General features: G+C 40.8%; 1 protein-coding gene across 1 annotated transcript; it reads right to left on the bottom strand.

The window, feature by feature from the left end:
* Positions 1-458: 458 nt before the first annotated feature.
* On the bottom strand, positions 459-5242 carry LOC105041937 (phospho-2-dehydro-3-deoxyheptonate aldolase 1, chloroplastic). The gene is made up of 5 exons (XM_010919014.4): positions 4644-5242; positions 4272-4549; positions 3361-3637; positions 3008-3253; positions 459-986 (listed from the first exon to the last, which is right to left on the bottom strand). The coding sequence occupies exons 1-5, from the start codon at positions 5181-5183 to the stop codon at positions 705-707; spliced, it is 1623 nt and encodes a 540-aa protein (XP_010917316.1). The 5' UTR covers positions 5184-5242; the 3' UTR covers positions 459-704.
* Positions 5243-11834: the final 6592 nt, after the last annotated feature.

Raw genomic sequence — 11834 nt, 5'->3', positions numbered from 1 at the left:
TGGTAGTCCAAGTTTAATTTCATTCAAAACTAAAAACAGAATTTTCTTAATAAAATCTCATCAGTATAGACGGGATCCCATCTGGAGTTGTTCTGGATTCGGATATTTTGGATTATGTCCAAGACACACACGACTGGATCCTATTCAAGCAACCCATCGGATCAAATATTTTTCATGGATCTAACCTGGTTATCTATTGTATTGGATTCAGATCCAATATTAAGTTCCGTTAGAATAGGATCAAGCATGACATAGTCGGACCCGACTCCTTTGCAATCTTATCCCTTCCCATGCCCTTGTAAAATTGGCTTTGATGATAGCTAGAGAGTATAAGAAATGCAAGCAAAAATCCCACACGGCTTCTCTCTTTTGACTTGCATTAAGCACCAATATATCACCTATTAAAATATGACTTGCATGACGAACGCATAAAAATGGACAAGGAACGATAAGTGGGATGAAGGAACACCATGCTTTAAACCAATAATGTCTACCCCAACGACAAAAAGATTTAGCCCCACCAACCACACTGCCTTCCCGATGCCTTCTCGACCACACAGACGGTCTTCCGACCCAACCACTTGATGTGACAGCGACCATTCCGTTGCTTTTATTCCATTACAAACATGTAACGTAAACATAAAGTACATCGCGAGATACACGAGCTTATATCAAACTTGCGGATTATACCAAACTTCATGCACTCAGAAGGGCAATGGGGGCAAAGAGCTCAAATTGGTGAAGTGCGGCGAGCGGATCCTCCTCTTTCTAAGACGCTCTGCAATGATGAAAGCGAGCTCCAGAGACTGCGATGCGTTGAGCCTTGGGTCACAGTGGGTGTGATAGCGCGAGCCCAGATCGTCAAAGGTCACGGCTCGAGAGCCACCAATGCACTCAGTCACATTTTGCCCCGTCATCTCCAGATGAATGCCTCCAGGGTGGCTCCCTTCCTGCTCATGCACATCAAAGAATGCTCGTACTTCCGCCTGTCCAGAAAGGAGATGACATGACATCAATAACGGCAACAGATTTTCATTTTCATCATATCAAGCATGTTTTGTGAAAAGTGATGCATTCTATCCTCAACGTTTATGGGTCTATTTTGCGTAATCCAGCAAGATTTAGATTGAATTTCTTGCTAGATCTGTAGACCGGAAAGTTAATTTAAGCATGGCCATATCAATGCAATAATTTCACAGTCTGAATCCTATAGGAAGAATAAAAGATCTATATCCTACGGACCGATAAGTCCGCATACTAGAATTTAGGCTAAAACTTTGGTGGATATTTGAAAGATCCAACTCCTACGGGATATATCCAAACAAGTTCAAAAGGATTACAAGCTCGTCGCAATCCTACGACCTCAATTTCAATACGGACCCTAACGATGCAATAGGGAATCCAAACATGCCCCAAGTCCCTATCAACTTTGGATGGGTGAGATGGAGTCAATTATCATCAGATGGGTGATGAAGAATAAGGTCTGAACATAAAGAAAGCTTGGAAAAAGGGTTGCACATCCAAGACAGGCTGCACATGCAAGTTGCTAAACAAGAAATGGTAAGCCAACATAATTCTTCAAAACAAAAATTCTGGAAAAATAATGTTAATATCCCAAAACTTTTGCCTGTGGGGAGCCTGCCACCCAGCCACATGGCTCTTCACCTCTAGACAAGCGTTAATTCCGATATTCTCAACATTGTTAATGCCGACTGATGTTTAGTTCGGCAATTTTCTTGCCTAATTCCGATATAAGTAGATAACAGCATTTAGAAAAGTAAGCAACCTTTGCAGTCCTTCTCCCTATGTTCCCAGTCGAGCAAATAAGCAATTCAGTAAATGGCATGGATTTGACTGACCGAATCCAGAAAGATGCCACTGGGAATTTAATATTTCAAACTAGAGGAATCTTTAACTACTCGTATACAAAAGAAAAGATGAGGGGCCGGGTCAGCCTTTCATATCGACGCACAAACACGCAATACCCATCAAACAACTTAGCAATGCCATATTATAAAGATTAGATTAATATCCTCCACACCAACCTTAGCTCCAGACATTAGGGCCACACCAACCACTAGTACGTCCATTGTTGAATAATAATTTTAGTGGGAAGGAGAAGAAGGCGGTCGTTCTCAATGATACCATTTACATGGTCATCATTTCTGTGTTCCTGTCTCTGTTCCTCACTGAAGGGTACTTCAACATGCAGAATTAAATACTCTCTGATAGCCTTCTGCTTTTTGTCTTGGATGAATGTAAAGACTCTGCTTAAAATGCCATCACGATTTTACTTAGGAACCAAGATAATCTCACACTAAGGTGTCGCCATGTATGTTGATTAACTAATCTAAGGTTGACTATTATTCTTTTCTCTCTCTCTTTTTTTTTTTTTTTTTTAAATATTAATATTTGTGTTCCATTTTACCATTTAAGTAATAAATTGTGACTTCCAGCAAACCCTCGTTTCCTTACGTAAGTCAATAGCTACCATACCAAAACGTTATGCCACCAAAGCTGTTTGATGGAGCCAAAAGCCCCACAACCCTCTCAGTGTTCTATATGATGGGCCAGAGATGTTGTGCACCATTAGCATTTTGAAGGATAAAAAGAACAGTGGACCCATCAATTATGTATTATGGTAGAAAGAATTGATTGAGAATAACTTTAACAAGGAAAAAGGAATATTCTCTTGAAAATTGAAATAAACAAAATCAGTTTTTTCTAGTTGCTGTGAGGTGCTGAAGATTATATACACTACCACCTCAAAAACCAACTTTGTGAAAGGTATGCACTTCATGGTTCACAAATAGCTTTTATTGTTTCATACTTGAATTTTATTCTACTCCAAGAGATTAAAGTTAGAAATTTATCATCAATAATCTAGAAAAAAAAAAAAAAAAACTTGAGATCATTTTTTAAAAATGAAATGTATACGTAGGATACTCGTAAGAGCTTTAAATACAATTTAGGATAAAATGACAAATGAGAAGGAATCTGGACATACCCGGATGGCATCAAAAGGTCTGGTCTTGAGGCCACAGGGGGCCTTGATGGTGTTCCCATGCATGGGATCGCTGACCCAGGTGACGATCTGGCCAGCTCCACGGACCGCTCGAATGAGGTGGGGCAGCTTCACCCTCATGTTCTCAGCCCCCATCCTTGTAATTATTGTGATCCTCCCTGGCTTGTTGTGAGGGTTTAGTATTTCTATAAGCTTCACCAGCTCCCTCGGGTCCATCTTATCACTTACCTGCATCCATTCACCCATTAAAGCACCTATTTTTTTGGTCTCCAAAACATCGCATACTAATGGGAACTTTTCTTTGGAGGGAAATTAAGCCGGAACGTTGCAGCTACCTTGATGCCAAGGGGATTGGCGATGCCACGGAGGAACTCGACGTGGGCTCCGTCGAGCTGGCGGGTGCGCTCGCCGACCCAGAGGAAGTGGGCAGAGCAGTCATAGAAGAGGCCAGAGGTGGAGTCCTCGCGAGTGAGGGCCTGCTCGTAAGGGAGGAGGAGGCACTCATGAGAGGTCCAGAACTCGGTCGTTGTCATGATAGGGTGGTCCACTGTCAGCCCTGTTGCTGACATGAACCCCAGTGCCTCGTCCACTCGGTGGGCAAGCTCTCGGTACCTGTTAGCTCGTTCCCACCGACGCAACAAGCCAAGAAACCAGCCTTAGATTTTGGATTTCGAATAAGAATGATGGTAACTAGAACAGGTCTCAGTCTTGACTCAGTAGTAGACTATTAAATATCAGAAATCTCTTGCTTTTTCCCCCAGAATTAGGAGGAAAAGTCATGGACTCATTATATTTTCTCCTTGTCTGGGGATGTTGAAGGCAAATATTTCTAACTTGTCCAGTTGAGTCACTTTCTTTGGAAACGATTTACCGTCTGGATATTCTGGAAGACATTTTTTTCCGAAAATGGAAGATAAAACGGAAAATTGGTCTTTCTTTGGAAACTATAGCAATTTCACCCCAGAAAAAGTATAAAATCGTATCTTTTTGCAACAAAAATAAAGAAAACTAGGAACAAATGATCAAGAGGAATAAAAGCCGATGAACATTCTGAAGACAAATCAATATATAAGGACAAAATAATATGATAAAATATTGATACGTGCGAACACTGTACAAAATCAAAAAAACCAGACAGAGTCCAAACTATAAAGAAGAACACAAGCAACATTGCTAAACTTCTGATCGGTGGGGTTGAGACAAGAGTCTCGCAACTCTAGATCAATAAAAAATCCACTCTACTCACCGGTCACCCTGCTCGTTGTGCTCGGTGAAGTCAAGATTCCACTGCGTCACCCGCTGCATCGCGGCGTAGCCTCCGGTGGCGAAGGCCCGGAGGAGGTTGAGCGTCGCCGCCGCCTGACAGTAGGCCCTGATCATCCTCTGTGGATCCGGCGTCCTCGACTTCTCATCGAACGCGTCGCCGTTGACGTTATCTCCCCTGTAGCTCGGGAGTTTGACCCCGTTCCTCTCCTCGAACGGCTCCGACCTCGGCTTCGCGAACTGGCCCGCCATCCGCCCCACCTGCGCCACCACCAAATCGTGCAATCAGAACCCCAGATCCGGCCCATACGACGGCCGAGAATCCGGATCGGAGGGGTTTGCAAGGGGATCATACCTTGATGACGGGCATCTGGCTGCCGAACATAAGGACAGCGCTCATCTGGAGGAGGATGCGGAAGGTGTCGCGGATGTTGTTGGCGTTGAACTCCTTGAAGCTCTCGGCGCAGTCGCCGCCTTGGAGGAGGAAGGCCTTGCCGACGGCGGCGTCCGCGAGGCGCTCCTCGAGGTGGCGGGCCTCGCCGGCGAATACGATCGGCGGGAAGTTCTCAATCGTCCGGAGCACCGACTCCAGCTCTTTCCTGTCCGGGTACTCCGGCAGCTGGAGCGCCTTCTTCGACCTCCAGCTGTCCACCGCCCACTTCGCCGGCGCCACCGCAGGGGCGGAAGCTGGGGGCTTCTCGGCGACGGCAGGGTTCTTAGCGGGCTCGGCCGCGTGGACGGCGGAGATCGGGCGGGGGCCGGCGTGGCGCGGCTGGGTGGGGCGGAGGGAGGGGAAGTGGTGCAGCTGGCCGCCGCAGGCGGTTGCGGCGGAGGATGGGGAGAGTTGGTGGAGAGGGTTGGTGAAGGAGAGAGTAGAGCCGCTCGCGAGGGCCATTTTCTTCTCTCTCTTCGTTCGCTTGGTTAGAATTAGAGAGAGAGAGCCCTGAGAAAGCTCGAGGGAGAAAGACTGGGGATTTATACGGGCGGAGCGGGATGGACGTGAGTGCGGGGGTTGGTGGGGTGCCAGCCGTGGTAGTTGGGGAGGGGTATTTCGGGAATGGAACGAGAAAAAAAATACGAGGTACGGTGGACCATATGGAGTCGCCCGTTTAGATAAATGGATAAACGTGTGGACTAAACTTTCTTCTAATTATTTACCTAATCTGTGATTAACGGATTGGATGTCCGACTGGGGAAGCCGATGGGAACGGATTCAAGCCGAGCCGCCGGAGCCTAATTTTTGGTCTACCCAACCTGCATCTCTAAAGTCTACCAAAATTTCAACCTACGTGCCATATGAATCTATTAATCTAAAAAAAAGAAAAAAATTATAGATATTTTTTTTTTATTCTTCCTAAATTGAATGGTGCTCAGTTGATGCAGGCTATGCTGAATCCAGCAAAGAATTCAGACTTTATATTGCTGATTTATCCAAAAGACCCTTAGTTTTTACCTTTTAAGATTAATTTTAAGAAAGGAGATTTGGTGTTAAAAAAATAAAATATATAAAAAGGGATTTCATGTTGGATAGCCATGTGTTCGTGTTACTATTACACCGGCTGTTTGGATTTGCATGCAGCATGTGCATTTTGTTTCCTTCTGCAATTTGAGAGACTCTCGAGGATTTTTTTTTGCTCTTTATATGTATGTATGTATGTCTGTATGTGTGTGTATATATATATAATGTACAAGCACATGGTCCTGACATTTTTCAGTGCTGTAGTTATATTAATTGTGAAGTTCCATAACTTGACCCACTTTTTTTTTTTTTTGGGTAAACAGTGGAGCCGTAAGCTATGTATTAAAAATCTACGAAGGATCCAATAGAGAGTAGCTAATTATACCATATTAGAAACTAGAAGATCAAAATCTCCTACGACCAAATACAAGCAGGAACAGAACATGGATAAGTAGAAGAAGAGAAGAAAGGTTCTATGAACAAACAAAGCAATGGTGTTGTTGTGGGATGGGCATCGGGGGCTTCGAGTTTGAAAGTTTCATACCAAAAATATACAAGAGAGCCTGCTGCTTAAGTACTACCAGCCTCCCTCTCCCACATGAGGCATCTTTTGCGGGGCAAAACCGTGAGGGGTGGGGTGCTGACTGGGTCAAAGGCCTGGATCCTGTTCCAAAGCGGACAATACCTCACGATTGGGTGGAGGCGATGAGTTGGTACGACTGGGCAGTAGACCTCGACCGATGGCGCCGTCTGTGGGAATCCGTCCCCTACCTGCAGCAGTACGCTCCCTTGCAGGGGGGGCTGTTGTGAGATGGGCATCGGGGGCTTCGAGCCCGAAAGTCCCATACCGGAAACATACAAGAGAGCCTACTGCTTAAGTACTACCAGCCTCCCTCTCCCACGTGAGGTACCTTTTGCGGGGCAAAACCGTGAGGGGCGGGGTGCTGACTGGGTCAAAGGGTACGACTGGACAGTAGACCTCGACGTGGGAGAGGGAGGCTGGTAGTACTTAAGCAGTAGGCTCTCTTGTATGTTTCCGGTATGGAACTTTCGGGCTCGAAGCCCCCGATGCCCATCCCACAACAGCCCCCCTGCAAGGGAGCGTACTGCTGCAGGTAGGGGACGGGTTCCCACAGACGGCGCCATCGGTCGAGGTCTACTGCCCAGTCGTACCAACCCATCGCCTCCACCCAATCGTGAGGTATTGTCCGCTTTGGAACGGGGCCCAGGCCTTTGACCTAGTCAGCACCCCGCCCCTCACGGTTTTGTCCCGCAAAAGGCACCTCATGTGGAAGAGGGAGGCTGGTAGTACTTAAGCAGTAGGCTCTCTTGTATGTTTTCGGTATGGGACTTTCGGGCTCGAAGCCCCCGATGCCCATCCCACAACAGGTGTAAAGATTCAAGTTACAAGAATCATAAAACATCAAGCCTGTAAGTGGTAATGCAACAGCTAGTGGATGTTAATAATAGCTTTGAATAGAAGAAATTGATAGTCTAAAATAGGTCCCGTAGTCATTTAAGTTGAATGCAGACGTGGAGTAGCAGTCGAAATTTGGAGTAGCATAAAAAATATTAATTGAAGAGATCGCTGTCTTTGTGAACTGTAATGTAGAGCAAATATCTGAATAATGAAGTCATGAGCTCCCCAACAGCAGTGAGGGCAGGGAAATAATGATGAAGCCAGTACAGGAATATAACAATTGACTCTTTTTATTTTTTGTAGAAAGCTAACTAATGTGATAACTTGCCTAAACTAGAATCCAAATTTACATATGCTGAAAATTGGTTATGGTAGATGGCCCGTTCATGATTCTTTAATACGTTCAGAAGACAAGACACTATGTTTACTCATGAAATAAGTTTTATTTTTCAAGAAAAAAATAACAAAATAGCTCCATTATTATTTTGCCGATGTTACCGACATTAGATGGTTACCCTTCTTTTTCTTTTTATTACAAATATATTACACTTCTTTATTAAAATGTTCAATGCCTATGTGGTAGTATTTAACTACCAACGAAATTCTTTGTACATCACCTGCCGTGTAGAAAATTTGATGTGGAGCACAACGCTTCATCTTATTGGACCACATGATTATCACTTTTCAACACGCATTTAATATCTATTTAATATCAGCGGTTTCTAATTTTTTGGTTTGAAATTTTGAATGATGAAAATATCTTTTTCTTTCTGAAAAAATTATGATATCTTATGCTGATATTTTGGCATCATGTGTTGAAATTATGACTTTTCAATGATAAAAATGTCCTTTAGTCTTTATGACATTCTGTAAAAAAATTATGACATCATGTATAGAAAATCATAATTTCAATGAGGATGCTATAATATCAGCATAGGATATCATAATTTTTTCAGAAAGAAAGAAGTATTTTTATCATTTAAAATTTTAAAAAAAAAATAGAACTGCGGATATTAAATACGCATTAGAAAGCAATGATTTTGTGATCCAATAAGAAAAAGTGGTGCGCTTCCCGTCAGATTTTTTACACCGGAGGTGGTGCACAAAAAATTTCTCTTAACTATAAAAAAAAATAAGGTCTGCTGGACACAAAGTTCATTTTGTATACTAACTTGATGCAGTTATGAAAATATTATTGTCACTCTTTTTTCTTGAAAAGGGAAAAATAAGAACATTGGAAGAGATATTACAAATATGAATAAAAGTGCACAACTTAACTTGTTTTTTTCCAAGGAAACTTATATCACCAATTCTTTTAATAAAAAAAAGAAAACTAGTTTGCAAATTGTATTTGTAGTTTTCTGTTTAATGAAGTAGAATGGATAATTATATGCTAGTTTCATTAAATTTGTCTTAATCCTGATTCCCATCATCATGTGTCTATCTATGCTTAGGGTGGGAGTATACTTTACTCACTGGATGGTAGTATACTTTAATGAGAAGGGTTTTATCCGACTTCTTCGGAGTTGACGGCAAATATGGGTCTTGATTTCAAAACTCAAAGCTAATCTAAGACGGATGCAGGTAATAGTAAAATCTATCCCAAACTAAACTGAAATCTATGAAACTCTAATCCTTTCTTATTCTTTGCCTTTATGCCTCAATCACTCCACTTGCTCGTTCCATAATAACCACTGTCGCACAATCATTCATTCTCTTTCGAACCCCAGCAGTAGGGTCGAACCTCCATTCCTCGTATGGGCCCAAATTTTTATCCACCAACTCACTATCGTATATTTTTTAAATTTAATTTTATCTTTATCTTATTTTTTTTAATATATATGAAGTAATGATGCTTATTTTCAGAGCCGGCCCTGGGACGGGTCAAATTGGACGATCGCCCTAGGCCCCAATTTTTTTTTTTTTGGGTAAACGAAACGCCATTCTTTCTTTCCCGAGTCCTGACTCTCAACGGCTCCCAAGCCCCAGCAAGAGCTTTTTAGCTCTCGTCATCTCGATTTCTCCCATAATTTCTCATTACCTCGCAATACCTTTCTTCCTGTTCTTTTTTTGGATAAACTAAACGTCATTCTTCCTCTCCGGAGTCCCGACTCCCCAAACAAAATGCCATTCTTCCTCTCCCGAATCCCGACTCCCAAGCCCCAGCAAGAGCTTTTTAGCTCTCGTCATCTCGATTTCTCCCGTACTTTCTCATCACCTCCCTGTTCTTATTTTTGGGTAAACCAAACATCATTCTTCCTCTCCGGAGTCCCAACTCCCCAACAGCTCCTAGCAAGAGCTTTTTAGCTCTCGTTATCTCGATTTCTCTCGTAATTTCTCAATTCTCATCCCCTCTCATCGCCTCGTAACACCTCCTTGATCCTATATTTCGTATAAAATATCAAGTAAAAAGAAAAAATAATTTGATGAAGATGTTAATGTGGATATTGAACAATCACCAGAAGAATCATTTAGAGTTAATTATTTTTTATATTTACTAGATCAAGCTATCTTTTCATTGAAACATAGGTTTGAATAATTTCAATTATATGAAAATAATTTTAGATTTTTGTTTGATTTCAAAACATTAATTTCATTGGACGAAGAAAGTTTGAAAAAAATTTTATCTTAATCTTCAAAGTATTTTAACAAATGATAATCATTATGATCTTGATGGGATTGATTTATTTTCAGAATTAAAAGTTCTAAAAGCAATTATGCCAAAAGAAAAAAATACTACTTTGAATATATTTAATTATATTAACGAAATGAATTGTTATCCAAATGTATCAATTGCATATAGAATATTATTGACCATACCTGTCACCGTTGTCTCTACTGAAAGAAGTTTCTCAAAATTAAAATTATTAAAATCATATTTACGATCAACGATGTTACAAGAAAGATTAAATGGTTTAGCTATACTATCTATTGAAGAAAAATTATTGTCAAATATTGATTATAAAAAAATTATAAAAAATTTTGTATTATAAAATATACGTAGATTAATTTTTTAATGATAATTAATATTTAAAATATATTAAAAATAGCGTTACTTGCTGGTTTGGTTTAATCCATGAATAACTAATGGTATCGTGTCATGTGCCATGCCAGCAATGCATGGGATAGTTTTAGCAGTAGGATTGGGCTTTATATTATTTTTCTAAAGCAACTTCTTCAAGGCATCCTTGCCTTTATTTCATGCCGACCTAGTTAGGCCCCGTGATCAAATCATTTTGATGTGAAAGGAGGCCTTGCTTAGGACCTGGCGTTCCACCGCATTATTGCCCAAACTTTGAGATTTTTGCTTTTCTCCCTTTATCCACCTTCCCCGCATTAACGTAGATTTATTTTGGGAAACATCCTAGTATTGAAGTTTCTTGTTATCCTTTTTGTTACAAATGTCTTGTATTTTGATAATTATATAGTGCATGCCTGATCAAGGAATTGAATCCAAGAGTTACTTACGTACAAAAATGGGTTCTTTCAATAAGTGAGATTTTCTTGGGACATAGAGAGCATTGATGGCTGGCCAATGATCCTGTTCTTTGCTCGGTATAATCTTCTTAATTCTCTCTCAGATACTTTCTTGGAGAAAAAGAAAGCTCGTGATGGCATTAAGCTAAATTTATATATTTCGCTTCGATCAATGGAATCTCAACTTCATAAATTACTTAGGCTCTCTCGCGTTGGTTCTGTTCCCATGATTTCTTTAATTGTTGGTCATTTTAATGGTGGGATGGTGACATCAAGATGCAAAAAAGGACTTTAAAAAATGCATTCCGATCACGATTCTTTCACATGTGCTGCTTAAATGAATTCGAGAAATGGTTTTTTTTTTTTTTTTTTTTTTTTTTGGGGAACGAAAATAGTTCCCTTCTAAACATGCTCCGTTCCTTTATTTTTTTCCTGGAATCTTTTGGTATTCATTCAAATAAAATATAATGGGCCATGGGCCAATTGACGCATCAGACAAGCAAATCAAGAATATCTGAAGGTCTGGACGGATCGGCCTTTTGAATGGTAGAACGAATCGGACTTAAAAACATGAGCTTCAACATGAACATGCTGCGATGCCCCTCGCCATCATTCATATCAGAGACCACGAGGACCAAGCATGTTTGTTAATTTAATGTGTCGTACCGCCTCTCAAGTATGGCCCATAATTTTGAAAAATAATTGTACTTGGTTTCGTGTTTGATTATTTGACAGGCTTTCTGCGGTCCCTTGCTAGCTAGTGAAATAATAAAGACCCCAATAATTGGCCGAAGGAGGTCGTTGCATAATGGGAGGTGTAATTACTCTTTTTTCTAGAGAATTGATTGTGTCTACCTTCTAACATTTATTGAGTTCCTCTTAAAATATCATAGTATGGCTGTAATCAGCAAATTAATAGTTTAATTTTTTTTTAAAAACAAGATGTATTTCTTTAATCGTTATCTTAATAATGATGAGACAACCTTGGGTATCAATATATCCAAGATTTTTAAAGCTCTCCTGGATAAATAATAAATGAATATTACATGAAATTATCCGTATATGGTAGGGTGAGAGCATATACTCAGTGGAAGAGATAGAGATTTTTTTAATTTAAGAAGTTTCAAATTGACAATCCTAAAAAACCACAAATATGGTGAATCATGTTTTAAGAGAAACATTGAATCCCT

The sequence above is a fragment of the Elaeis guineensis genome, chromosome 3 (assembly GCF_000442705.2).
Source record: "Elaeis guineensis isolate ETL-2024a chromosome 3, EG11, whole genome shotgun sequence".
In the NCBI taxonomy this organism is placed as follows: Eukaryota; Viridiplantae; Streptophyta; class Magnoliopsida; order Arecales; family Arecaceae; genus Elaeis; species Elaeis guineensis.
Note: the sequence above shows the minus strand (reverse complement) of the source record. Positions and strands in the feature narration are given on the sequence as shown.

Coding starts and splice junctions, on each gene's coding strand:
- LOC105041937 (XM_010919014.4), bottom strand. CDS start 5,183: ATGGCCCTCGCGAGCGGCTCTACTCTCTCCTTCACCAACCCTCTCCAC. Junction 3,638..4,271: donor CACAACGAGCAGGGTGACCG/GTGAGTAGAGTG, acceptor ACGAGCTAACAG/GTACCGAGAGCTTGCCCACC. Junction 3,254..3,360: donor CCAATCCCCTTGGCATCAAG/GTAGCTGCAACG, acceptor GAATGGATGCAG/GTAAGTGATAAGATGGACCC.